The 25,810-nt window shown below is 36.5% G+C and overlaps 1 protein-coding gene and 1 long non-coding RNA gene across 5 annotated transcripts in view; both read left to right on the forward strand.

Annotated features, from left to right (window-relative positions):
- The window catches only part of LOC107877117, a 75,729-nt gene extending 50,140 nt beyond the window's left edge, over positions 1–25,589 (forward strand). For 2 of the 4 annotated variants that reach the window (XM_016723871.2, XM_047405148.1), the window contains 2 exons: positions 13,815–13,990; positions 25,109–25,589. In XM_016723871.2, the coding sequence (XP_016579357.1) occupies positions 13,815–13,990; positions 25,109–25,404 (472 nt within the window). In that variant the 3' untranslated portion in view covers positions 25,405–25,589. Of the gene's footprint in view, positions 1–13,814; positions 13,991–25,099 lie in introns of all 4 variants that reach the window. The other 2 variants (XM_016723865.2, XM_016723874.2) reach the window with 1 other exon arrangement.
- Positions 13,997–24,894, forward strand: LOC124894555. The gene is made up of 2 exons (XR_007051262.1): positions 13,997–16,285; positions 16,453–24,894. It is a non-coding gene; the product is annotated as an uncharacterized LOC124894555 (long non-coding RNA).
- Positions 25,590–25,810: the final 221 nt, after the last annotated feature.

The following is a 25,810-nucleotide window of genomic DNA, read 5'->3' on the forward strand; positions in this document are numbered from 1 at the left end:
GTGTCAATTGTAAGAGTTAGGTGTTTGTTGTGTGAAGTGTTAAAGGTCTAAGAGTGGAATATGCTCTTGGGTTGTTAAGACTACATCAACACTTGTCTAACTATCTATCTTGTATCTTGTTTTAGTTTTGGCTTCTTGTGTTGTTAATGTAACCCGTTTGTTCTTGTTGCTATTGTAATATTGTGGAGCTTCATCTTGTGTTGCTAAACTTGTTGTTGGCTGGCTGTATTTGGTGTATTAACACCTTGTATCCTCTTCTTTCTTGTTCTGGATAGTTAATCCGAGAGAGGTCCCCATTTGGTCCACAATTTGTTGTGATTTGTGGACTGTTTTGGGGTGTGATTTCGTATTTCTTTGTTTGTTCCGTATCATTTGGTATCAGAGCAAGGCTGGTTTTTGTTGCCACAAAGCCAATCTTGGGTTTGATTCGTCAAAAAAGAAAGGTTGATAAAAATTTAAAAATTCCAGAAAATAGCAATCTATCCATTTTTGTGTTCTTGGCTAAAAATTGTGTTGTGTTGTTGTCTTGGCCGAGATTTTCTTGTTTTTCTTGACTAAATCTTGTAGTTCTTTTGTTTGTCTAGTGTGTTTCTAGTATTGGTTCTTTCTCACCAACACTAAAAGTGTCTAGATCTAAAGGTTGAGCTTATAATATTGACATTGTTGTTGTGAACTTGAAGTGGTCATGTGTTGATCCTTATTGTTGAAGGTTGGTGTTGTTGTTGAGTTCTTGAGTTTGACCTTGTGTTATTATTGTGAATTGGTGGATTAAGAACTTCTTGTTGAAGTTGCTGTTGAAAGGTGGAACTTGACAAAGTGTTGATTGAAGTGTGAGACCAACTTGAACCTCAGACTACAAGACTCAAAAGTTTGTGTTCTTGGTGTTCTTCACCAATCTTCATCTTTTATTGAAAAAAAAGTGGATGTTAGATCTAAGAGGCTGAAGGAAGAAGGTGTAGTATTTGTTAGTCATCAAAGACTTTTACCACCACTTCCAACCACTCAAAGACTTTACAACCATTTTCTAACCAACTTCCATTTTTTGAGGGCCTTGTTTTAAGGGAAAATACTACAAAAGTTCAAGTCTTGAAACTTGAGTTGAAAAAGAGTTCCTAGACTTACTGTTTCCCTCCTTAAACAATTCCACCAATCCAGATCAAAAATTGGTCAAGACTTGACAATAAAACTTGACAAAACCGTGACCAATTGAGGGTTGCCACATCATCACGTTTTTACTGTTCACTGACAATTTTTAAGCTCAAATTTTAGATTTCTTAGTTTCATTTTATTGTTTTTTTAGTTTCGTTTGTTGATTCCATTACTAACTTACAAGCTAGTGCTAGAATGTAAGTTAGTTTTGAAATCTTTCTTCGTGTATACGTTCCTTTGTGTGTCTTATTCGTTTGACTCGTTGTAATACTTGGTCCACCTCTCAATGACTCATGGAGTACAAGCAAGGTTACGACACATGTGAGATCAAAGTGTGAAAAATTCGAGTGACAAAACAATAGAGAGGGAGTGTGAGGAGTACAACTAACTTGTTTGTTGTTTTGTAGGTAACTTTTGGCCATAATGGAAACCATTTTGGCCCTCCTTGATGCTTTGTCCCGAGACCTTGCTAGGGCGAATGTGGGACTTGAAAAATTTAACTCGGATGTGGTAACTATGAGTGCGAGGTTGGATCAAATGGGGATTCGAAGGAATTCTCGTGCTTTTACTCCCAAAAATTTACTTCCAATGACAATCCTCCAAGACCACCACATAATGTCACAATCCAAGCTCCAAATAGCCCTCAAAGTCGAGAACAAGATAGACCACTTCCCCCACAAGTTGATCAAGTCCGACAAGGAGGACTTGGATGCCAATTTCCTCCCATCCAAACTCCACAACCGAAACCCCACTTAACCAAAGCAAGCCTCTCAACCGAAGCTCCACTATACCAAACCCGACATGTCCATATAGATGAGAATGGTAGAAAGGAGCATGAAGGATATGGGGTCTACGACAATGCTTGTATGATGGTAGGAGACTTGTTTCGGATGAGATTGAAGACAAGGCTCAAGATGGAGAGGAAGCTGAGGTTCAAAATGAAGATGTTAGCCGAGACTTGTTCTCATTGTATCCTCGGGTTCCCTTTGTTTTATTGTGGACTGCTTTGTGCACTTTCTTGATGTTTTGCGGACTGTTTTGGGTGGTTTCTTTTGGAGGGCCAATTGCACGAGGTGAAGTTGTGAATTTGTGGTCAAATTCCTCTCAAGATGGAGAGGATGATATGAGTACGATCACGATCATGGACACTTTTTGAGTATTTTGAAGACCACCTAAAGAGTGCACAAGTCTAAGTGTGAAGGAGGCCCAAAACCGTCCCAAGCACCCTCCATGGGCTGTTTTTGGAGCCCTTTTCATTAAAGGGTCTTTTAGTCTTTTGTCTTTTATTTTGTAATGTAATATAAATTGAACATTGTAGGGTTTTTGTTGGTAGTTTTTATGAATGTTGAAGAAAAGAACACTCCTCGTAGAGAGAGAGTCCACAACCGAAACTAAGGCATAGCATAAGGGTGGATTCTCTTGTGTGTTGCATTTTGCTTGATACGTTGGTGCTTGAGTGGTGGACGCCTCTCTTGTGTCAATTATAAGAGTTAGGTTTTTGTTGTGTGAAGTGTTAAAGGTCCAAGAGTGGAATATGCTCTTGGGTTGTTAAGACTACATCAACACTTGTCTAACTATTTATCTTGTATCTTGTTTTAGTTTCGGCTTTTTGTGTTGTTAATGTAACCCGTTTGTTCTTGTTGCTATTGTAATATTGTGGAGCTTCATCTTGTGTTGCTAAACTTGTTGTTGGCTGGCTGTATTTGGTGTATTAACACCTTGTATCTTCTTCTTTCTTGTTCTAGATAGTGAATTCGAGAGAGGTCCCAATTTGGTCTACAATTTGTTGTGATTTGTGGACTGTTTTGGGGTGTGATTTTGTGTTCCCTTGTTTGTTCCGTATCACCTATACTAATCCTAAACTACGCTCCAATGCTTTACCCGGCGCCTCGGGCCTTCATCACGATCATCTTTTGCCAACGTAATACATCGGGGCATTCCCCGGTGAATAAATACAATGAGCCTCGGGGCATTCTCCAGCTAAATGTATACATTTAATGAAATACGATAAAAATGGAGAAAATCACCCAACACAAACATTTACACAATCCATGATTTGAATCCTACGAGTTGCCTACCCCAAAACCTAAAATTTGCCTATCGATTTCGGCCTAATCATAATACTAACAAATAAGAGCGATGTTGACATTTATTTCGAACTAAGCCTCTAACAAAAATCCAAAACCAATTCCAAGTTCATTTTTATCAATTTCCAATATCTGACCCCAAATTACATTTTTAACACACAAAAACTTCCACATGAGACAACTATCCACCCATTAACACCAAACTTGTATCATAATCAATTGTTCAACATCAAATATCCACGAAAACACACAATCATAATCAACAAACACATAATCATAACATCAATCCGATAAATTAAGATAAAATGGAGAGAAATAGTTAAAGAAATGGACCTTCCTATAATTGATTTTCGTTGATTATAACGAGTTAAAGAAGCCTGAACCCAAAATCCTCGAATGAAGAACCACGAACAATACCAATTCGGTATCTAAAAGACCCAACCCGAACAAATGTGAACGAAAACCTGCGAAGAAAAACGAATCCCAAAACAATGCTACGCGAAATTCAAGCGAAATACAAACACAACACGGTTCGTGTGTGTGTTTCCTTCTGTGAGAGATGCCCCGTGTGTTTATATTATTGTTGTGAGTGGAAAACAAAAGATGGTCGTGTAGTATATGTATTGTTTTTCTTTTCCTTTTCCTGTGTGTGCGTGTGTTTTTGTGATCCGAGAATTGTGTGTGTAATGTTCTGTGTGAATATCTCTGAGTGAGTGTGATTTGTAGAATGGAAAAATGGAGTAGTAGGTCCTGTCTTTTTTTTTGGTGTGTCTGTGTGAGGGTATGTTATTAATGGAAAAGGGAGATTGCGTGAATTCTCCCTCTGTGTGTGTGCAATTGTTGCTCGTCAGTGATGTGTGTGTGCTGTTTTTCTAGTCAAAGAAAGAAAGAAAAATGGCAGTGTAGTTGTTATGAGTGGGTGGATTAGGGGGGGGTAGGGGTAGGGGTAGGGGTAGGGGTAGGGGTAGGGCAGGGAGAGGTAAATAAGTAGAAATTAATTTTTGGAACGACAATTGGGTCGGATCGAACCGGCAACCGGATTTATATCCAAAAAAATATGTACTTCACGTTCTTTTTTAATTTAAATTATATTATATAACTAACTTATATTTTATTAATATAATTAACTTAAAGATATATTAATATAAATTTTTTTTATTAACCTTTATTTTTAATAAGTTTTTGGGATGGACAAAATTAGGGAGAGGTAAATGAGTAGAAATTAATTTTTGGGACGGACAAAATTACGTGTCTCCAACCGTGTCGGATCGGACCGACAACCGGATCTATATTGAAAAAAATACGTACTTCACGTTTTTTTTTTTAATTTAAATTATATTATATAATTAACTTATATTATATAACTTATATTTTATTAATATAATTAACTTAAAGATATATTAATATAACATTTTTTTATTAACCTTTTTTTTAATAAGTTTAAGTTTAATATATCTTAAAAAGTTTAAAACTTGAACTTAAAAATATATCTTTAAGTTTAAGCTAATAAATATAACATTTTTTAATATATCTTAAACTTAAAAAATGTATCTTTAAGTTAAGTTAATATAACATTTTTAAAAAGTTCAATTATATTTATATAATTTTAAGTTATAAAGTTAAAAATTTTCCTAACTTTATAAAGTTAAAAGTATTAAGCTTTTTTTTTTCCATAATTGTAAAGTTACAAATATAAACTTTATAATTTCAGCTAAGATAATTGAATCAGATAAAGACAAATTTTAAAATAAAATTAAGGCGAATAGCCTTTATATTTATTCAAATTTCGTATGTTGTACATTTATTACAAATATTAAAAGAAAATCTAATCTATGCAATCACCTTCTAGGAAGGGTTCTGTTTGAATTAGATCTCTACTCTAGAATCTTATTAATATCTATAGTGTCCATAATATTCTAAGCGTAACTTATCTATTTCTTCAGCGGATAAATTTTTCGGAATTGGTCTTTTTCCGTGTTCCTCCATTGCTTCCATTCCATCATTACTATTTTCCTCAAATATTTCATCTATTTCGTCTTCAATTTGGAGCGGTAATTTTGGGAGCCCTAAATTTCTTTGTTCGACATTGATTTAATCTCTAAATAATATCAAAATATCCAAACTATCCTTTTCTAACGAATATCGATGATCTCCAATCATAAATCTTCTGCGCTAAAAGCTTGCTACGAAGCAACTGAAGAAACTTGAGTTGCTAGCACATCTCGAACCACCTTTTAAAGTTTTGGAAATTGTCTGGCACTGGTCTTCCACCATGCTAAAAGTTGTTCTCCATTTGCATCTCTAATACTTTCCCGATCCTGAGAAAAATACGAATCAAAATCATTATTTCTACAACATTGAAGACCAAGTTCTTCACCCATCTCGTTATCTAAATCATTATATCTACATCTAAAAGTAGTAGGATCGATCGGCGTAATATTTTGTTCCATAACTTGATACAAGTTATATAAACTCCTAGCTTTAGGTACTATGTTAGCACAATAAGTTTCAACTTATGGATTTTCGCGAGGTCCTTGTAGAATGGGTTGAATAAAGTAGCAGTAAAATAAATTTGTGGAATAGGAAAAAATATTTTTTAAATTTATCAACCATCGCTTCAATTGCCTTTTTGTAAGAGCAAATTTTTTATATTCAACAATTATTTTAGAAATAGCTGTAATAGTTACTAAAACAGAAGAAATAGTTAGAGTATATTGACTAGATATTGTGTTCGTAGCTTGATAAAAAGTTTTAAAAAATTTACAAAGTTCTACTTAAATCCAATCATCTTCACCTAGCATTAAATCAGGATTCGAATTATGATCATTATAAACTAATTGTATAGGTTTACGATATACAAGAGCAACTTCAAGTATTTGATACAAAGTCTAGTAAGAACTTCTTTTTAGAACTTTTCTATATGGAATATCACATTTTCCACATTGAAATTTAAAATTATGCATTAGACTTTTTAAAAATTTTTAAAAATATAACTACAAGCAATTCGAAGGTAGCGGTATGGACTGTGTACATTTTACCCTCCCCAGACCCCACTTTGTGGGAATACACTGGATTTATTGTTATTGTTGTTGTTGTTGTAACTACAAGCAATTCGAACTTTACAACCACCATTTCCAAACAACTCAACACCATCATGTACTAACGAGTTTAAAATATGTTCAGTACATCTAACATGAAAATGATCTCTAGTTTTTAAAAAATCAACAACTTTCAAATTATTAGAAGCATTATCTAATGTGCATGCCATAGTTTTATCAACAAATCTAAAATATTTCAAGCTATCCCCTATTGCACCAGCTATAAAGCTATCGGTTTTATACTCGTCAACATATTTATAAGCAATAATTCTTTTTTGCATGTTCCAATGGTGACCAATCCAATGAGACGTGACACTAAAATAATCATTAGCGAGAACACTGCGACCCGTATTATAAGTAATAGATATTCTACCATCAAATTTACTAAATAAGCAACGAAGATAATGACAATGTTCAGCTTGAAATTTAAAAATATCATTTTTAATTGTATTTCATGAAAAACCTTTAAAAGAGGGATTATATACTCGTTGAATATTATGAATAAAATCGGGATGCGAAGGAACACTAAAAGACAAACCCATAACAGCAACTATTTTCGCTAGGTCTTCTCTATCTACATCTTCACTATATGTCGATGATGAACTTGGGAAAGTCGGGTTAAACATGTCTAAACGCGTTTGAACCATGTTACCTCCTACAGATTCTTGCGTCAACGGTGTACAACTTTTTTTTTTGCCTAAACTTCATTTTCTAGACCAATAAATTCTTTATTACATCTTCTCAAATGCGTAGTTAGCAACCCTGTCCCGCCATTCTTTCCCCCGGTCAAATGTTTCATAACTCTCTGCATTTATTACAAGTAGTAGTATTTTTTACCTTATCATGCTGCATAAATTTCCAAACTAAAGACCTTTTAGGACGTTCGATACCTTTGGCCCTAGTAAATTTCGGTAAAAGGGGATGTTCTTCACCGTCTTCCGGTAATTCCGTAACCGGACTAGTAAGGGTTGGGGTATCACCTAACTCTTGTTTTTCTATATCATCTTCTTCCGGTAAGTCTTCCTCAAAATTATCATAAAAACCTACTTGGGTCTCATGGTCTATTTCCATACCGGTACCAACATCGAAACCATTAGGCTGTTATAAAGAAGTTTCACTAAATCTAGGCGGTAACGAACTAGTAGTAGAACTATTTTTTTTAGTTCTACGAAAAACCTTACCAAAATTGTTGTTTTACCACTACTATTTTTATGGGCATCCATAATTAAATTTAGTTAAAATATTAAAACAAGCGATATAAATATTATAAATCAAAAAATTAATGTAAGTAAACAAATATAGATACTAAAAAATAAAAATATAGATATTAAAGTAAATAAAAAGAGATTAAAGTTGGAACGAATATACCGAACGTCTGCGCAAAAGCAGACATATACCAAATGTCTGAATTAAAAGATGATAATTGATCAAAAAATTTTCAACTCCAACTAATACAATAATTATAAATATTAAGAGAGAGTATGAGAAATTGAGAATATTTGTGAGAAAAAAGAATAGATATAGAAGGGTATTAATAGTGGAAATTTTAAGGGGGTAGTGGAGTAATTGGGGGGGTACAAAATAGTTGTTGGTCCCCCCCCCCCAACGGCTAAAATTCCTAGGCCCCAGAAGAGTCGTTGCCATTTGCCAAATAATTAAAAAAAATAAAATTCAAACGGTCAAAACAGTTCGTTCGGCGCTGGATTGGAATCGACACTGGAACCGAAATTACCGAAAAATTAATCTTCTCCGCACCGGTACCGGATTCTGGAATGTTGCAACCGGTACCGTTGCGTTACCGGAACTGGAATGGAACGGAAAAACTCCGATCCGTTGCCACCCTTAGACGACTCTGACAAAAGAAGAAAAACTTAGAAATTAGATTGGAAAAAAGGTCTCACTCACCGGCGCGTGATGCAGATCTCACCGGAAAATCTCACTGTTAGCCGGTGTGTGAGAGCGCGTGAGATGAATTTTCGGGTTACGGTCGTCTGAGATTTCCGAGCCTCATGGTAGTGTTGGTTTTCACAACGCTTTCCAAACAGAATATGACACAAATTAGTCATTGGAAATTGACGCAATTGACGCACGGTGACTGAAATTTCTTTTCCTGTAGTTTCTCACCAATGCTTTGATACCGCGTGAGAAATAATGGAGAAAAATTATTATTGATTTGTGTGTCTACATAATTACATTGAGATCCTATTTATCGGCACTACTTTACAATCCTTTTCCAAGTAGGATTCTACATACTATTCCTATTTCCTATTTAGCAAAAGGTGTAGTGCTGTTTAGACACTTATTTACTTTTTTTTTTTTTTCGAGTGGGGGGGGGGGGGGGGAGATAACTGTGAAATATTATCATACCATCAGGAAATAAACAATACACCTAAGGTGCACTCACAGTCCCAATCACCTTCTAGGAAGGGCACCATGAACAGGGAGCCTCAGAATAAATCAACAGCTTGGTGCAAAATTGCTGAATTAATACCCACATCTTCTAGCCTCTTGGAACTCCTATACATGTTAACCCTCTCCCTGATTGTTCTTTGTACTTTCTGTATAACAAAGTCACTATGTACAATGTGTCCCCGAATAATTTTATGGTTCCTAGCATTCCAGATTTGATAAATCACATCACCATAAAGTGCTGCCGTCACCTCCTTGTTATACTTGGTCCAATGCTTGTGCTTGATCGTTACCAAAGCCTCTTGAATGCCTGCTTGCTGTAGCTTAAGCCCAATCACCTCTTGCACTGCTCTCCATATCTCCTTGACCCATGGACAGTTGTAAAAAAGATCTTTAGCAGTTTCCGGCCAGTCTTCATTACACAATCCACACAGTCTTCACAGCCCAATCCCAGCCTCATCATTCTCTCCTTTGTGAGCAATCTATACTGAGCTGTCAACCACAACATGAATTTAGACTTTGGCAGCAATTACTACATATTAACTCCACAATCTCCAGCTTACTAGGGCCCCTCAACATGGCATGATATCCTTAAGAGACAGAATATTTTCCCATTTGACAATAAGCAGTAACCCCCATTACTATATCAGCCTTCCATACCAACTTTGATCTTATGGAGTTGGTTCCAGTACCGCAACTATCTGATGGGCTATTATTATTCCAGAAATCAGAGCTGTTGTTCATATATAATCCATTAATCCAATTCACCCACAAGAAGCTGTTGTTCATATATAATCCATTAATCCACTTCACCCACAAGAACTCTTCCGTCTCTAGTGTAAACCATATTAATTTACCAACAGAAGCTAGAGTCCAAAACTTGCATCCGTTAATATTAAAGCTCTCTTCCTAACTTAGCCCAGGCCACCAGTGGAACTTTCTTCTTCTCAACAGTACCCCCCCATAAAAAGGCTCCGCACTGTCAACATCATTAATCACACTTCGGGGTAGGATGAAAATAGATCCCCAGAAGTTATGCACATAGAATAAGGCAGAGTTTATCACTTGCAGTCTTTGTGCATTGGAGAGATGCCTATTAACTACTGCCCTTTTCTTAGATGTAATTTTAAGACTCAGGTGATGACATTCTAATTTACTCCATTTTTTAGGTGAGGTAATCCCAAATTCCTGATTGTAAAGGATCCAGTTGAAAATCCAGTGATAGCCAGTAGACTATCTTGAGCAGTGTTATCAAAATCAACAACAACAACAACAACAAACCCAGTGTATTCCCACCTAGTGGTGTCTGGGGGGGTAAGATGTACGCAGTCCATACCTCTACCTCTAAAGAAGTAGAAAGCCTGTTTCCGATAGACCCCCGGCTCAAGGCACGAGATACCACACAAACACATAGTAAAGCACAGAAGCAGATTACATAACATAAATACGGCACCCATAAGTAATATAAAACAGAGGAAAGCAGAGGAAAACACACAGATTCGTAATAAAACATGGAACACGGAACACGGAATCATAACAGGAATAAAACCCCCACCAAGTAATTCCCTACACTAGTGACCCAAACTGGCCCTAGTCCTCTGCCCTAATTCGCGCCCTCCAGACCTTCCTATCTAGGGTCATGTTCTCGGGCTTTAAGTGCAAATAAAACGTGGGCTTCAATGTAAAAAGGCGCAAAGTGAGAAAAAAATACAAATATATAGGTTTAGTCCCAGATAAATAATTGTAAGCATGAATGACAAACATATTAAAAAAGAAATTTAAAAGAGATTGCAATAAAATGAAATATCAATGTTTGGTGTCGCCTCTTCAGAAGAGGCTCATTGGCAGTGAAAAGTTTGTCCCTCAGAACTTTGATGACTACACTGAAGCACACATTATGCGAGGTGAAGCACTCAACGCATTTGAGCCTCACTTTAGGGCTCAAGCGTGCCTTTGAAGACACTGGTCTTTAGTAATAGCTTCAACACCTGCTATGAACATGTTGGAGTTATCGATATTTTAAGCTGTGAAGTGTTGTAATGCTTCTATTACTCTCCTAACTGATTGACTGTACCTTTGCAGAAGATCATCAGATCATCTGCAAAGATAAGGATCGTTAGGTTTAGTTTTTTGCACATGGAATGGAACCTAAAATCAGGAAGCGTGCTCATCTTGCTTAGTATCCTGGATAAATACTCCTTTACCATCACAAATAACAATGGAGAAATTGGATCCCCTTGCCTCGAGCCCCTTTTCCATTCAATATAGCCAGCTGCTGTTCTACTGCGTATGCATCCATGGCTCAAGAAACCAATAGGAGATTTACTTCTGTCCGCCAGCTTCCTCTAGCAATTGTTGATAAAATTTCACAAAGATTTCAGCAATTATTTTAGGATCATACTGGTCCTGGGAATTATCAGATTACAATGTGAGTGACTGCTTGGTGTAGCTTCCTTTGCTTGAGTACTATTAAAAATAATTTGTATTTGCATCCCCTAATCTGATCCAAGTGGCCTTACTTTTCCGGACCAACATTGATTCAGCTAAGCAGTTAGATATCCTGAACGTACTGCTGATCCTCTTTTCCTTCTGTTGGGGTTTAGCATCCAATCATCCATAGGATTTAATGGCAAAAGAGACTGGATCTTCAGCATCTCCTCTTTGTCTGCTTCTGTTTCCTTAAGAATATTCCTGAAGTGCTGGTTATGTAGGGACTTCAACTTCTGTTTCGACATCTTCATCCTGGTAACAACTTCATACGTTATACAACCCTCTATGGAAACTGCAGTATCAGGTGACACAATCTCATCGAATTGTGGATGAGAACTCCGCATGTTACAATATTTGAAGACTCTCGTAATAATCAGAGGAGACTCAATCGAGGAAACATTAATTGGGTCATGGTCACTTACCCCTTCTGGTAAAACTTTACATTGCAGTCTGGCATATGGTCAAACCAGTCGCCATTACCAAATACCAATCAATCCTCGAGAAGACTCTATTACTATCTTGTTTTGTTATTCCATGTGTAATGACACCCTATATTAGGCAGTTCCGGTAACTAGTATCTGGACATTCCTAAAATCCTACCACCTCGGCCAAAGTGACTGGATTTCCCCCCTATTCTGTCCTCCCGTGTGTAATACTGAACTAAAATCTCCCAAATGTAACCATGAACCAGTGATGTTCATCCTTGCTTGCACCAAAAAACTCCTAAAGTTCCCTCCTCTCCTCCTAAGTGCTATAAGCATACACAATTATTATATCAAATTCTACTTGCTTAGGGACAAATCTGACTTGACAAATAACAGCTTCTGCACACACCTCTTTGACCTGAACCGGGTACAGATCCTCTCTCCATATTACCCAGATCCTCCCATTGTAATGGGAGGAGTGATTAGAGTATTATTTCCAAACCCCATATGTGAAGATGAATATTTAACTTTATTCACTTAAATTTTAGTCAAGCTGAATATTCAACTTTATTTACTTAAATTTTAGTTAACAGGCCAATCAATCCAACACTTAAGTCATTGCAGGGGATTTTGACCTCCTTCTGCTTAGTGAGGCGATTAAGTCCTCCTAACATTCCAGGTTAAGAGGTTAACAATTCACAACAGGGACAGATATAGAGCCTTCCCCTTTCCAACTACCTTTTGCATTGCCTTTGTGATCACCTTTGTCCTTATCGAAGGTATGAAATGTATTTGCAACATAAAGTACTTCGTTAACCACTGTTGAAGTAAGTACCTATAGTTTTCCATGGCAAGTTCCGCCCTACACCCTTCTGGTTCTTCCTCAAATTATCCTCAATGTGCTTTAACAGTCTGTTTAGGCTCAGTTTGGTTAGGTTGTGTGGTAGTAACAACAGTTGAGATCACTTTATCCTCCGCTGACTGTACAGGTTCATTACCAGCCTCCTTTCGCTCAGTCTGTTTCTGAGGCACCTTATTCTTCCTACAATTTTCAGTTGGAAGGCCGTACTTTTGAAAACTAGCACAGATAGATGGTTTCCAGTGACAGGTTTCTGGCTGTTCCACTATCATCATTCTTTTTCCATTCCTAAGGAAAACTGCATCTGGTAAATGAGCTCCTATCTGTTCCTCCACAAGCAGTCTAGCAAAGTTGAGTCTCATTTTCTGTTCAGTATTCTTATCCACATGAGATGCTTCTCCTCTAAGATTCCAATCTTGCTTAAACCCTTAGCACTCCAATATTTCTTTCACCCATATAGGCACAGATTTCAGTTCCTCGTTAGAAAGTTCCATTTCATGATGCCAGACTTTAACAATCAAAGGTTTATTATCACTGTGGTAAATCCCACCTTGAAGCACTTCTGTCTGTCGTACTTCACAGTTCATTCTCAAATCGCACAAGCACTATACCGTTCTTCATCATTGCGACCTTATTAATCCCTTTCCCTATATTCTTTGTATATAAACCCTTCAAAACTGAAAGGGGGCTAACACTCAATACGTAGCACATGATAGCATGTTTCCAGTACTCAATTTCAGAAGTTATATCTCAAAATCAATCTCTCCTATCAATTGAGCCCCTTCAGTTTCAGGATTTACATATTCTAATTTGAATCCAGCATTTGAAATTTTAGAAATATCAAAGTTACCCCAGATGCATGCCTTCAAATCATTTTGTTCACCCAAAACAATAGTTTGGCGGTCGACCTCATGAGCCCATGACAATTTCCCCCCAGATTTAGAGTTCTGAGTGATTGCTTCCCATTCCAATATTCTCTCCTTAGATGGAGATTGGGTCTTCTTCCCCACCACCTGTGGATCTGCCGAGGTTGAGGGTATCCCAGTAACCCATTCTGGTTCCCGTTCCATCGAAATTTATTAGTTTGCCTCTTTTATCTGGTAAAATAGCATTACCCGGTGGACTAGGATTCTTTCCGGCATTCTTCTGTGTCTGGTTCGTTGTCAGATTCGTAGCCTTCTTCTTCTTCTCTTACCCATGGTTGGCATATGTTAACTAACGTGCTCTGAGAGGGTTCTGGCTATCCATCCTCGAATATGTTTACTGACTGTTTCAGACATCATTACTTTGCATGCAGGGATTTGTCATATTCTGGAATTGGAGATGTTTGGGGAAAGAATAGTAAGCAGATGAACATGAATAGAAAACGTGCTGAGTTCTTTCGTAAATCCAGAAAGTTTGGTTCAGGATTTCTACACAGTAGCCCAAAGAGCTCATCTGCATGGTCTATTTCTCCTGTCAAAGGTGTCAAAGGTATTAGCTCTACCTTATCTTTATTAGCGTACCACATCTGTACTTGTCCAACTTACAATGGATGCTCAAAAATTATATGAAACATCTGGAAAGCAATTATGGAACAACTCAACTTTGGGAATAGAACTATAGAAAAGGAAAAATTGTCCTGTGGCTATAAGATGGAATATGAGTAGGAATAGAAATAATATACAGAATCCTACTTGACAAAAGAATTGTAATGTCAGTGTCCTATTTTTAAAAAGATTATAATGTCAGTGTCCTAGTTGGAAAAGAGTCTAATGTAGTGTCTATAAATAGGGTCTCAATGTAATAATTTTGATAAAACTGAATTCTATAATATTTTCTCCTTTATTTCTCACATGGTATGAAAGACAATGATCCATATAGTTGTTTCTTGATTCCGGCTAGTTTCCGGCAATCAAATCCAATTTTTCCGGCGACTAATTTCTTTTTTCAGATTCTAGCAACATATTTCCAAATTTTTTGATTGGTTTATAGTTCTATGATTAAATCTGAACCCTTAATGAGGAGATTAGAATATCAAACGTTATAAGTCCATGAAGAATCGACGAGGGGAGGTTGTTTTGGAAGATCTCGATCTAGGTGTAGTTATTGTAAAAGGCTTGGACATACTTGTGTTGTATGTTATTCTCGACCTAAGTGTAGTTATTGTCATAGGCTTGGACAAAATCGTGGCAGGTGTTGTTATTTGCATGATCGACCACCTAAAAATGCTCATATTCCTCAGTCTAACACCACAGGTAATCAATGAGAGTATTTATCTGAAAAGGAATATAATGAGTATCGCCAGTATCGAGCAAGTACGCAAATATCTCTATCCCCTTTCACTTTGAATTCTATTCTTTATGTCCCTGGTTTTCCGTTTAATCTTGCATCGGTCAGTCATTTAACTCATACCCTAAATTGTGGCATACTATTTTTTGAGGATTCTTTTATCATGCATGACCGTAGTACGGGACAAGCAATCGGTGTGGTTTTTATTACCTTACCTCCCTCTATAGCATGTCTAGTTACAGAGAATTCTTTGGACATAATTCACAAACGTTTAGGACATCCTAGTTTGTTCAAACTTCAAAAGTTGGTGCCTAGTTTGTGTAGTCTATCCACATTAGTTTGTGAGTCGGGCCAACTTAGGAAACACACTCGAACTACCTTTCAACGTAGTACCGACAATCGTGCAGAGTTGATTTTTTCCTTGGTTCACTTTGATATTTGGGGTCCTTGTAGAATCACAACCTCAGGGTCTGGCTATTTTGTTTGCTTCATTTATGATTATTCAAGATGTACTTGGATTTTTTTAGTGAACAATCACTTGGAATTGTTTCCTATATTCAATAATTATTGTGCTGAAATATAAAATTCATTCGGTGTCTCTATTCGCACCTTTCATAGAAATATGTCCTTCCAATTTCAACTATTTGTGACTGACCAAGGAATTACTCCTCAAACCTCTTATCTGTATACCCCTCAACAAAATGGAGTAGCAGAGAAGAGGAATTGAGACCTCATCGAGTCTGTTCGGACTCTTCTCATTCAATACCATGTTCCGCTGCGTTGTTGGAGCGATGCAGTTATCACATCTTGCTATTTGATTATTCAAATGCCTTCATCTTCCATTCAAAACCAAATTCCTTATTCAATATGTTTCCTCAATTATCTCTATACTCTCTTTTTTCCTTGTGTCTTTGGAGTAAATTTTTTGTTCATAACTTCACCCTGGGAAAATATAAATTAACCCCTCGTGCTCTCAAATGTGTCTTTTTTGGTTATTCTCGAGTATTGGATATCGTTGCTACTCAGCTTATCTTCGTCGGTACCTTATGTCAATTGATGTCACATTCTTTTAGTCTCAACCTTACTTTACATTTTCTGCCAATCCCGATCATCCTAACATGTCTAGGGTCTTACCTATATCGACCTTTGATGATCCTACTGTCAGTTCTACATCTCTATCCATCTCACGACTCGAGACTACTCCCTAGTCGTAACACGGTGCTTAAGAGTCATATGTGACCCTAAGCTGACCCATGCCCTGGCATAAAATAATAATTCCTGAAAGATAATAACATACTGGGCAGAAGCTGAAATGAAAATAATTAATGAAATAATAATGATGAAATATGGGACATCATTCAAAGTTGGAAATAAGCATGTCTGACTTAAACCAGTACTGAAAATTTAAACATCTGTGTGATTGTCTGAAAGCCTCTAAATCATGGTGAGTTGTTGGGACAAGCCCCCAATTAACTCTGACAAACTGAAATAAATGAGGTACTGAAAATAAACAACTGATAACTAGTCCTCGGCTGATGAGGATTCACCAAAATTGTAGCTGAGTGGTGCGTGGATGTTCTAAGAGCGGTTAAGGTGCTGAACGTCCGGACCTATATTATGAGATAATAGAGCGCAAAGAAGTATGTGATCAGTACATTCATGAGGTACTGAAAATAAACAACTGATAACTAGTCCTCGGCTGATGAGGATTCACCAAAATTGTAGCTGAGTGGTGCGTGGATGTTCTAAGAGCGGTTAAGGTGCTGAACGTCCGGACCTATATTATGAGATAATATAGCGCAAAGAAGTATGTGATCAGTACTTTGAATGTACTGAGTATGAATATATAAACTGAACATGCATGCATGAACATGTAAATTGGATGCAACATCAAGTATAAACATGTGCTGAATAAACTGAATAACTGGGTAATTGAATAACTGAATACTGAACACTTGGTATAGCAAACTTGGACTGAACATAAACTGAAACTGAACTGAGGACTTTGGAAGCTAACAATAACCGACATACCCCAACCTGAGCAAATCAGGGTCTAACTTGCAACCCCAGTTGGAAAGGTGTCAGTATCTTGCCAAGGATACTACTAACATTGGCTGGCGTGGATCCACTAAAATGTATGTCTCAAAGGACAAGGGTGTTATGCCTCTGACCCCTTATAACCTATGGTGGCGCCGTAGTTCTGAAACTCAGGGGCTGCTACTAATGGTCTCATCCTAACTGACGGGGGAGCCAATGGGGGAGCCGTTATCCTTGCATTCACTCGGTGCTAAGTATTACTCCCAACTGATTGACTCTAAAGCATAAACTGAAACATGAGCTGGTGTTGATATGCTCAAATCATGGTATTCTGAAAAAAACAATGCATGCATAATCTGAAATGCTCAAGAACCTGTAAACTGATTTATCTTTAAACTCCTAGGTATCAGAGGTAGTCGTGGTCTGGGGCTAGATTTTTGGTTTTCTTTTTGTTGTGACAACGGGTCCCTCCTAACGACTCGTCACTGATAACGAGTCGTAGGGTAGGGTCATTATCACTGGGTTGAAATCTGGGGGTCCTTATTGTTATGGAAATGACTCCACATAACGAATAGTTACGTCTGGTAACGAGTCGTTACTTGAGTCTTCGTCACTAGCAGCTGATAGACTCTTAGGAAAATTTTCGTAGCTTCTTGTCATGTTATCGGATTAAGGCGAGAATTGTGGCATTTGAGAGTTAATTCAATAGCCTACCTCGCGGTAGGTTAGAGCTGAAAATGTTGTGGTATTACAATCCTTAGTGCCACCATTCTTACTTGCACCGACTTTTGAGGAATCTACAATACCTTCTATAACTCCATCTATGGTGCCACCACTCCTGACTTATCATCGTTGTCCACGTACAACATCAAGCTCAGATGATTCCCTTTCTGCACCTAACCCTACACTTACTACAGACTTGTCTCTCCCGCATGCACTTCGAAAAGATATATGGTCTACTCATAATTCTAACCCTCATTATTCCCTTTTAAATTATCATCGTCTATTATCACTCTATTATGCCTTTATATCATCTTTGTCCTTTGTCTCTATTCCTAAGTTCACAAAAGAAGTACTTTCTCATCTAGAATGGCGAAAGGTTATGATTTAGAAAATGTTTGCTTTACATACGAGTGGTACTTGAGAGCTTGTTCCTCTTCCTTCAGGTAAATCAACTGTTGATTGTTGTTGAGTTTATGTAGTGAAAGTTGGTCTAGACGACCAAATAGATCGACTTAAAGGCTCGCCTTTTTGCCAAGGGGTACACTCAGATATTTGGACTTGATTATAGTGATACGTTCTCTTCCCTAGCTAAAATAACATCTGTTCTCTTTTTCTATCCATGGTTGCTGTTTGACACTGGCCTCTTTTTCAGTTGGATATTAAGAATGCTTTTCTCCATGGTGACCTTGACGCGGGCCTTTATATGAAGTAACAACCTTGTTTTGTTGCTCAAAAGGAGTCTAGTCTAATGTGTTGATTGTGGCGATCACTTTATGGTCTCAAACAATCCCCTCAAGCCTGGTTTGGAATGTTTCAACACAGTAATTCATAAGTTTGGCATGATTCATCGTGAAGTTGATCACTTTGTGTTTTATCGATATTCTGCTCCAAATCTATGTATTTATTTGGTGGTTTATGTTGATGATATCGTTATTACCAGCAATGATCAAGATGGTATCATTAGTTTGAAGCAACATCTCTTTAAACATTTCCATTCTAAAGATCTCAGCAGACTGAAGTATTTTTTAGGCATTGAAGTATGGGATGTAAACCTACTGACACTATGGATCCAAATACTAAACTCCTGCTAGGACAGGGTGAGCCACTCAATGATTCTGAAAGATATAGACGTCTAGTTGGTAAGTTGAATTATCTCACAGTGACCAGACCTAACATTTCCTATCTTGTGAGTGTTGTAAGTCAATTTATGGATTCTCTATGTTATAATTATTGGGATGCAGCTGTTTGCTTATATTGTGAGATATATTATGATAGTTTTAAGTAAAGGACTACTCTTTGAGGATTGAGGTCATGAGCAAATTGTTGGATATACAGACATTGACTAGGCAGGATTACCTTGCGATAGATGTTCTACATTCGGAAATTGTGTTTTAGTAGGAGGTAATTTGGTGTCCTGAAAGAGTAAGAAATAGAGTGTGGTTGATCAATTTAGTGCAGAAGCAGAATATCGTGCTATGGTGTCGCCACTTGTGAGCTAGTTTGGATTAAGAGAGAGTTAAAAATTTAGAGAAATCAGTAAAATAAAACTTGTGTGTGATAACTAAGCGGCTCTTTATATCGTATAAAATCTGGTATTTCATGAGAAAATTAAGAACATTGAGATTGATTGTCACTTTGTGAGAGAGAAGATATTTTTCAAAGATGATGTTACAAAATTTGTGAAATCGAGTGGTCAACTTGCAAATATTTTCACCAAGTCCCTCACTTGTCCTCGTATTAATTACATTTGTTGCAAGCTCAGTACATATGATTTTCATGCACCAACTTGAGAGAGTGTAGAATGTGAGTAGGAATAGAAAAAGAATAGACTCCCACTTGGAAAAATATTGTAATATCAATGTCCTACTTGAGAAAAGATTATAATCTCAGTGTTTTAGTTGGAAAAGGAGTCTAATTTAGTGTCTATAAATAGGTCCCATTGTAAAAATTTAGATACAACTCAATTTAATAATATTTTCTCTTTTATTTTTCACTAGATATCATTAAGAGCCCGTTTGGATTGACTGGATTTAAGTAACTTTTATGCTTCAAGTGCTGAAGCTTAATTTATATTGGATAAAAAATTTATTTATGGTAAAAAAGTTATGGGAAAATGCATAAATACACCCCTAAACTTGTCATCATAACTTACTTTAACACTTAAACTTTATAAGTAATTATTTACCCCTTTATTGTGTTTCAAGTGAATTTAATATATCCCCTCTAACAGGTAGAGTGTTTCCACTCTCTCAAACTCGCGAGAAAATGAAAAAAGGGGATAAAAAGTGAATTTATTCACCTTTCTTCTTCATTCATCACCACCAACATATGTACAATCCACTCACTTCCTCCATTACTCCTCCAATGTCATCATCTCCATTCTTACCCCTTCCATTCCATCAAAATAAAGAAAAAAACTTATTCTTTAATTTTAATTTCTTGATAGGATAGTGAGCTTCTCGGAGGTATATATTGTGATTATTAAAGAGTGTAAATCATTATACTTTAAAGATTCCGATGAAGGTTTTTAATTGGGAAAATGAAATTGTTCGTGTCCGTGGCCGATGTTAATGGTGGGTTTTGTGAATCGGCGGTGGGTATTGTAGTGTTGACGACGGTGACAGTGTTGTTTCATTTCCACGCCCCTATCCTTCATTGCTCCACACATGCCACTATCCTTCATTGCTCCACACATGCCACCATCTCTTTCCATTCTTCACTACCTCAATCTCCTGTTACCATTCTTTAATTTCATTATAACTTTGTTTTCTTATGATTTTTGCTGCTGGCTGACATTATTGGTGTTGGTGATGGGTATTGTAAAATTATTGATTTTGGTAATGGATGTTGTGAAATTTACAATCATCGCAAAATTTTTAAGAGTTGAAAATTAATTAGAGGTGGTGAAAATTGTGTAATCGACGGTGGCAGAGGTGATATTACTGTTGGTAGTAACTATTGTGGAGTGGAGTTGATGGTGGTGATGGCTATGGTGATGGTGTTGTGAAAGCCTGTTGGGTGAAAAAATTAAAAAGAATTTTAAAAAATACAAACAATTTGATTTTTTAAAAATAATTTGATGTGGGTCGGGTTAAATTTGATCCACTAATGACGTGGATGAATCAAATCGCGAGTGGTGATACAACACTAAGGCTTGACTTGGTCTGAGCCATAAAGGGAGAAAAATAATACATTTTAAAGTTGTTAATGGGGTTAAATAATTACCAGACAAGTTTAAGTGCTAACTGCTAAAGTAAGTTTTGGTGACAAGTTTAGGGGGATATTTATGCTTTTTCTCAAAAGTTATAGATTAATCAACCTTCTAAGGCGCTGCCTATGTTTCTCGGACTCTTCAAAAGTGTGAGCGGGTGTGTGTAAGATTCTCAAAAGGTAGTGTATTTTTGGAGAATCCGACATGGGTGCGACATCGAAAGTGAAAACTTCACGCAACGTAGGGCGCTGTTGTATCGCTTTTCTGCCCTGAAGTGAGATAGGGTGAAAAAGCGAGCGCTTCAGTCCCAACAGTGAGAAGCAAGTAGTAGTGAAAGTAAGAAATAACTTGCATAAGCAAGGTTGACACCTCAGCTTAACTAGAGTTTTATTTTAAAATTTTGTAAAAACACTTGTATGTCTTCTTTCCAAACATTTTCCTCTCTTTCACTTCTCTTGTCGCTACTACTCTGATAGTGTTGTCACTCTCTTTCATCAACTGCATGATAAGTTTTTCTTCTTTTTTTCATCTTCCTCGCTTTTTCTTTCTTCTCTTCAACTTTTCTCTATTTCTCTGTTGAGAGCCACTGACTGCGCTGCTAGTTTATTTTTCTAATTTGCAATCTGTAACTTCTCTGTTTTGAAAAAGTTGCTTTAAGGAATAATGCACATGATTTATTTTTTGATTTTCTCCTTTTTTTTACATACAACTCCTAGTCAAATTGGGATTCCTATTTGTTGTAGGAGACTGATTAGTTATTATTTTTGGTAGCAAATAGGTTTTCTTTTATGGTAAGTTTAATCTATTTTTAGTTGTAATAACACTATTTAAGGAGGAGTTGATGATCAATAAAATACACAGCTTTACAAGAAAAGAACTCTATGTTCTTCTCTAACCCATCTCTATTAAAACCAACAATTGGTATCAAAGCTATTTTTCTTGAGGGACCTGTGAGTGAAGAGATTGATTCTGAAAATAGTTTTTCACGAATAGCTTTATCCGTTTTTTATGGTGAAAATTATCAATTATGGGTTGCGAGAATGAATACTTACTTGGAGGCTCTTGATCTATTGGAAGCTGTGGAAGAGGATTATGAAATTAATCCGTTGTCAAATAATCCCACCAGAGTCCAAATCAAGAGTCATAAGGAAAAGAAAATCACGAAGTCCCAGGCGAAGGCAACTCTGTTTGCTTTTGTTTCAACAACTATTTTTACAAGAATTATATCTCTCACATCACCAAAAGAAATTGGGATTATCTGAAGAAAGAATATGTTGGAGATGAAAGAATTCGAGGAATGCAAGTACTGAATTCAATAAGAGAGTTCGAGTTGCAGAGAATGAAAGACTCCGAGACAGTCAAAGAGTACTCAGACAGATTACTTGGCATTGTTAACAAGGTAAGATTACTAGGCATTGAATTTAAAGATTCAAGAATTGACAGTGCCCGAAAGATATAAAGCATGTATAACTACCTCCAAGATTGCCTTGGCAGAGTTGTTAAATTCTTTTCAGGCACTGGAACAAAGGAAACTTTTAAGGCATGATGGTATGGTTGAAGCAGCCTTAATAGCTAACCACAAAACTCAAAAAAGGGGTAAGAATATAAAAAATTACCTACCTTGTGAGCACTGTGGAAAATGGGTCATCCACCATACAGATGTTGGAAAAGGCCAGACGTGAAGTGCAACAAGTGCAATCAACTTGGCCATGAAGCAATTATTTGTAAAAGCAAATTTGAGAACCATGAAGCAGATGCACGTGTGGTCAATGAAGAAAAAGAAGGCCATCTTTTTGTTGCAACATGTAGCTCAAGTAAGGTTTCAACAAATTTTTGGTTGATTGATAGCGGTTGCACCAACCACATGACTTATAACAAGAGTTTGTTTAAAGAATTAAAGCTTACTGAAATATTCAAAGTTAGGATCTGAAATGGTGACCAGATATTTGTTGAAGGAAAAGGAACTGTTGTCATCAAAACTAGTTTAGGTAATAAAGAAATTTCAGATGTTCTTTATGTACCTAGTACTGATCAAAACTTGTTGAGTATATGTCGGTTGGTAGAAAAAGGATACAAAGTATCCTTTGAGGATAAACATTGCTTCATCAATGATGGTGCTGGAAAAGAAATTTTAAACATTAAGATAAGAGGTAAACACTTTTTATTTGGTCCAATGGAAGACGTTTATTTAGAATATGAAAAAGATCATAGGCTGGAAAAATTAGAAGATAATCCTCTAATTTAAAAAGCACAAACAATATGTGAATCTGCTAGGTTTAAAGGAGCTTTCAATGTCTCTAAAGGAATTGAAGCTAAGGAGGAGTTATCTATGTTTCAGAAAAATAAAACAGGTAAGTTTAAATTCAAGATGCAAATGAAGAAGGAAGACATGCCAAAATGATTTAATAGTCAAGGGTTGCATTCAAGATAAGAAGTGAATTTAGTTCACTACAAGAAAGATGAATTGCAGATTTATTCGCAAGGTCACTTTCGGTTATCAAGTGTGGAGATCACAAGACAGAAGATCAAAATTTTGCAGTTCCTAAAGCAAGGAGGAGTGTTAAAAGTTGCTTAAGGAATAATGCACGCGATTTATTTTTTGATTTTCTCCCTTTTTTTACATACAACTCCTAGTCAAATTGGGATTCCTATTTGTTGTAGGAGACTGATTAATTATTATTTTGGGTAGCAAATAGGTTTTCTTTTATGGTAAGTTTAATCTATTTTTAGTTGTAATAACACTATTTAAGGAGGAGTTGATGATCAATAAAACACACAGCTTTACAAGAAAAAAACTCTCTGCGTTCTTCTCTTACTCATCTCTAATAAAACCAACACTCTATTTTGCAATTTTTTTCTCTGTTTTGTATTTTCTTTATCTATTTTGCTGTCTTTTGTCTATGTTCTGCAATTTTCCCTTTAAAATGTTTTTCGTTGTTATGGTATCTATTATTTTGCTTTTTCATTTAAGAATGGAAAGATTTGCTTTATATGTTATTTCTGTTAAGTTCTTGATTATTTACCTATGCATTTTTTTTTGTATTAAATAGCGCTTTAGTTGAAAAAGTATGCGCTTAGCTTCATGCTTCTTGCTTTGGTGGAGTAAGCCCTTCTTGTTTTTTCCGCTTCTCGCTCTCCAAAACAGTGGCTGAGAGTATAAATAAAGCTGAGGATAAAGAGTCGCCTTGCTTTATTCCTGTTGTAGAATGGAAGAAACCTATGGGTTGACCATTGAACAATATAGAATACCCATTTATTTGCAGTAAGTCTCCTTATCATGTCAATGAGAATATCTGCAAATCTCATCCTCTTGAATGTATTAGAGAATCTAATGAATGTATTAGACATGGTATGGTTTGATCCTTTGGCAGGATTTTCCGCTTATGTATAACACACCCTATTCATTATTACAAGGTGTATTGCTCATACATAGCAAATCGTGGTATTATTATTAGTTATACATGGGTTATTACTACATAGATAAGCATGGTTAAAGATAGAAGCTCTCTTAATACACCAAAAACAGTGGCTAAGAAATAATCCCGCATAACTGATCCCAAAACACAACTAATCCAACATTACTAGTGCACTCCTATTCAGCACTATTCTGACACACACTACCAAACAACCTCTAAGAATATAAAAGCCAAGATACCCTATCGTAGGCTTTTTCCAAGTCCAATTTGATCACCACATTGACTGGTTTACCTTTTTCCTAATATCAGTCATTATTTCCTGTGTCAACAACACATCCTCGATAATGCTTCCCCTTTACAAAGCCTGATTCTATCACATATCACCCATGAAATGAACTTATTGATAAAGTTACTCATTGGTTTTACGTCTGAGTAGCTTTGGATCTGATCTTTCTTAGGTAATAGCACCAAGTTTCTCTAAGTTATAGCCTTTAGAAATGTCTGTCCCTGATAGAAAGTGCATAGAAGTCTGAAAGCATCCTAGCCTTCCTAACTCATCTCATAGAAGCTACCTGTGAAACCATCTGGGTACTAGAACTTTTCCCATTTAAGCTCAGACAGAGGTTCAGAGCATAATCCACAGTTTTTAAACTGCCACTATCCCATCATAAAACCTTTTATGCGACTGAGACTAGATTTTATAAATGTTTGTGGCTGTTCATATTTATTGATTAACCCCCCACCCCCCCACTTGATGTTTGTCATGTCTATTACACTATTATTTTGAATGTGTGTATACACTTTTTTACCTCTGTTTCCAACCTATGCAGTATCATACAGTTTTCCATTATAGAAAGATCACCTTTTCCTCTTGGTCATGTTAGAGATTGCAGCACTTAAGATACTTATTTTGGTACTTGCAAGATTTTTCAGATGGCAAGGGGAAAAAAGTGGGCGAATACTATTCAACTTTTCACAGGACACCTAACAGAAAGAGATTCTCGCAAAAGGAATGGGAAGATTTCACGCAAGAGTCTACTAAGGAAGCTGTAGCTGAATTAGCTGCTTCTCCTGAATTCACTGATTGGATCATCAAGCATGCTGATAGAATACAGCTTCTACCGGGGGATAGTTCGGATGAGTCAGTTGGCAGTGGGTCAGACTCAACAGATGAGAATGCTGCAGAGAGTTTTAGCGGGCTTGGCTTGTTTAACTGGAAGCATCGATAGTAGCTACTTCCTCTTAAGCGGATACTATCTTCCAATTAGTGGTATGCTTTTACCTTTCAATTTTCTCCTAATCTTTGTAACAAAACTGTGGGTATCGTTATCTTGTTTAACAAAACTTTTCACAATTTTACCTCTACTTACCATTTTACCTATTGAAACACTTTAATATTAATAATTTTTGTACCTATCAAACACTAAATGACAATTAGCTTACAAAATATTCTGCGTGTACCTCACGCACGAAACTATGATAAGGAAACAAATTAAAATTTGACAAGTGGCAATAGGGGCCCAAAAATTATGGTGAAGTGCATTTTACATTTGAAAAAGTTAAAAGATTGTTTCAAGTCTATTTCTAACTATTTTTTTAAAAGAAAATATTAGTAATTGCCAACACCTATAACCA

The sequence above is a fragment of the Capsicum annuum genome, chromosome 1, assembly GCF_002878395.1.
Source record: "Capsicum annuum cultivar UCD-10X-F1 chromosome 1, UCD10Xv1.1, whole genome shotgun sequence".
Lineage (NCBI taxonomy): Eukaryota > Viridiplantae > Streptophyta > Magnoliopsida > Solanales > Solanaceae > Capsicum > Capsicum annuum.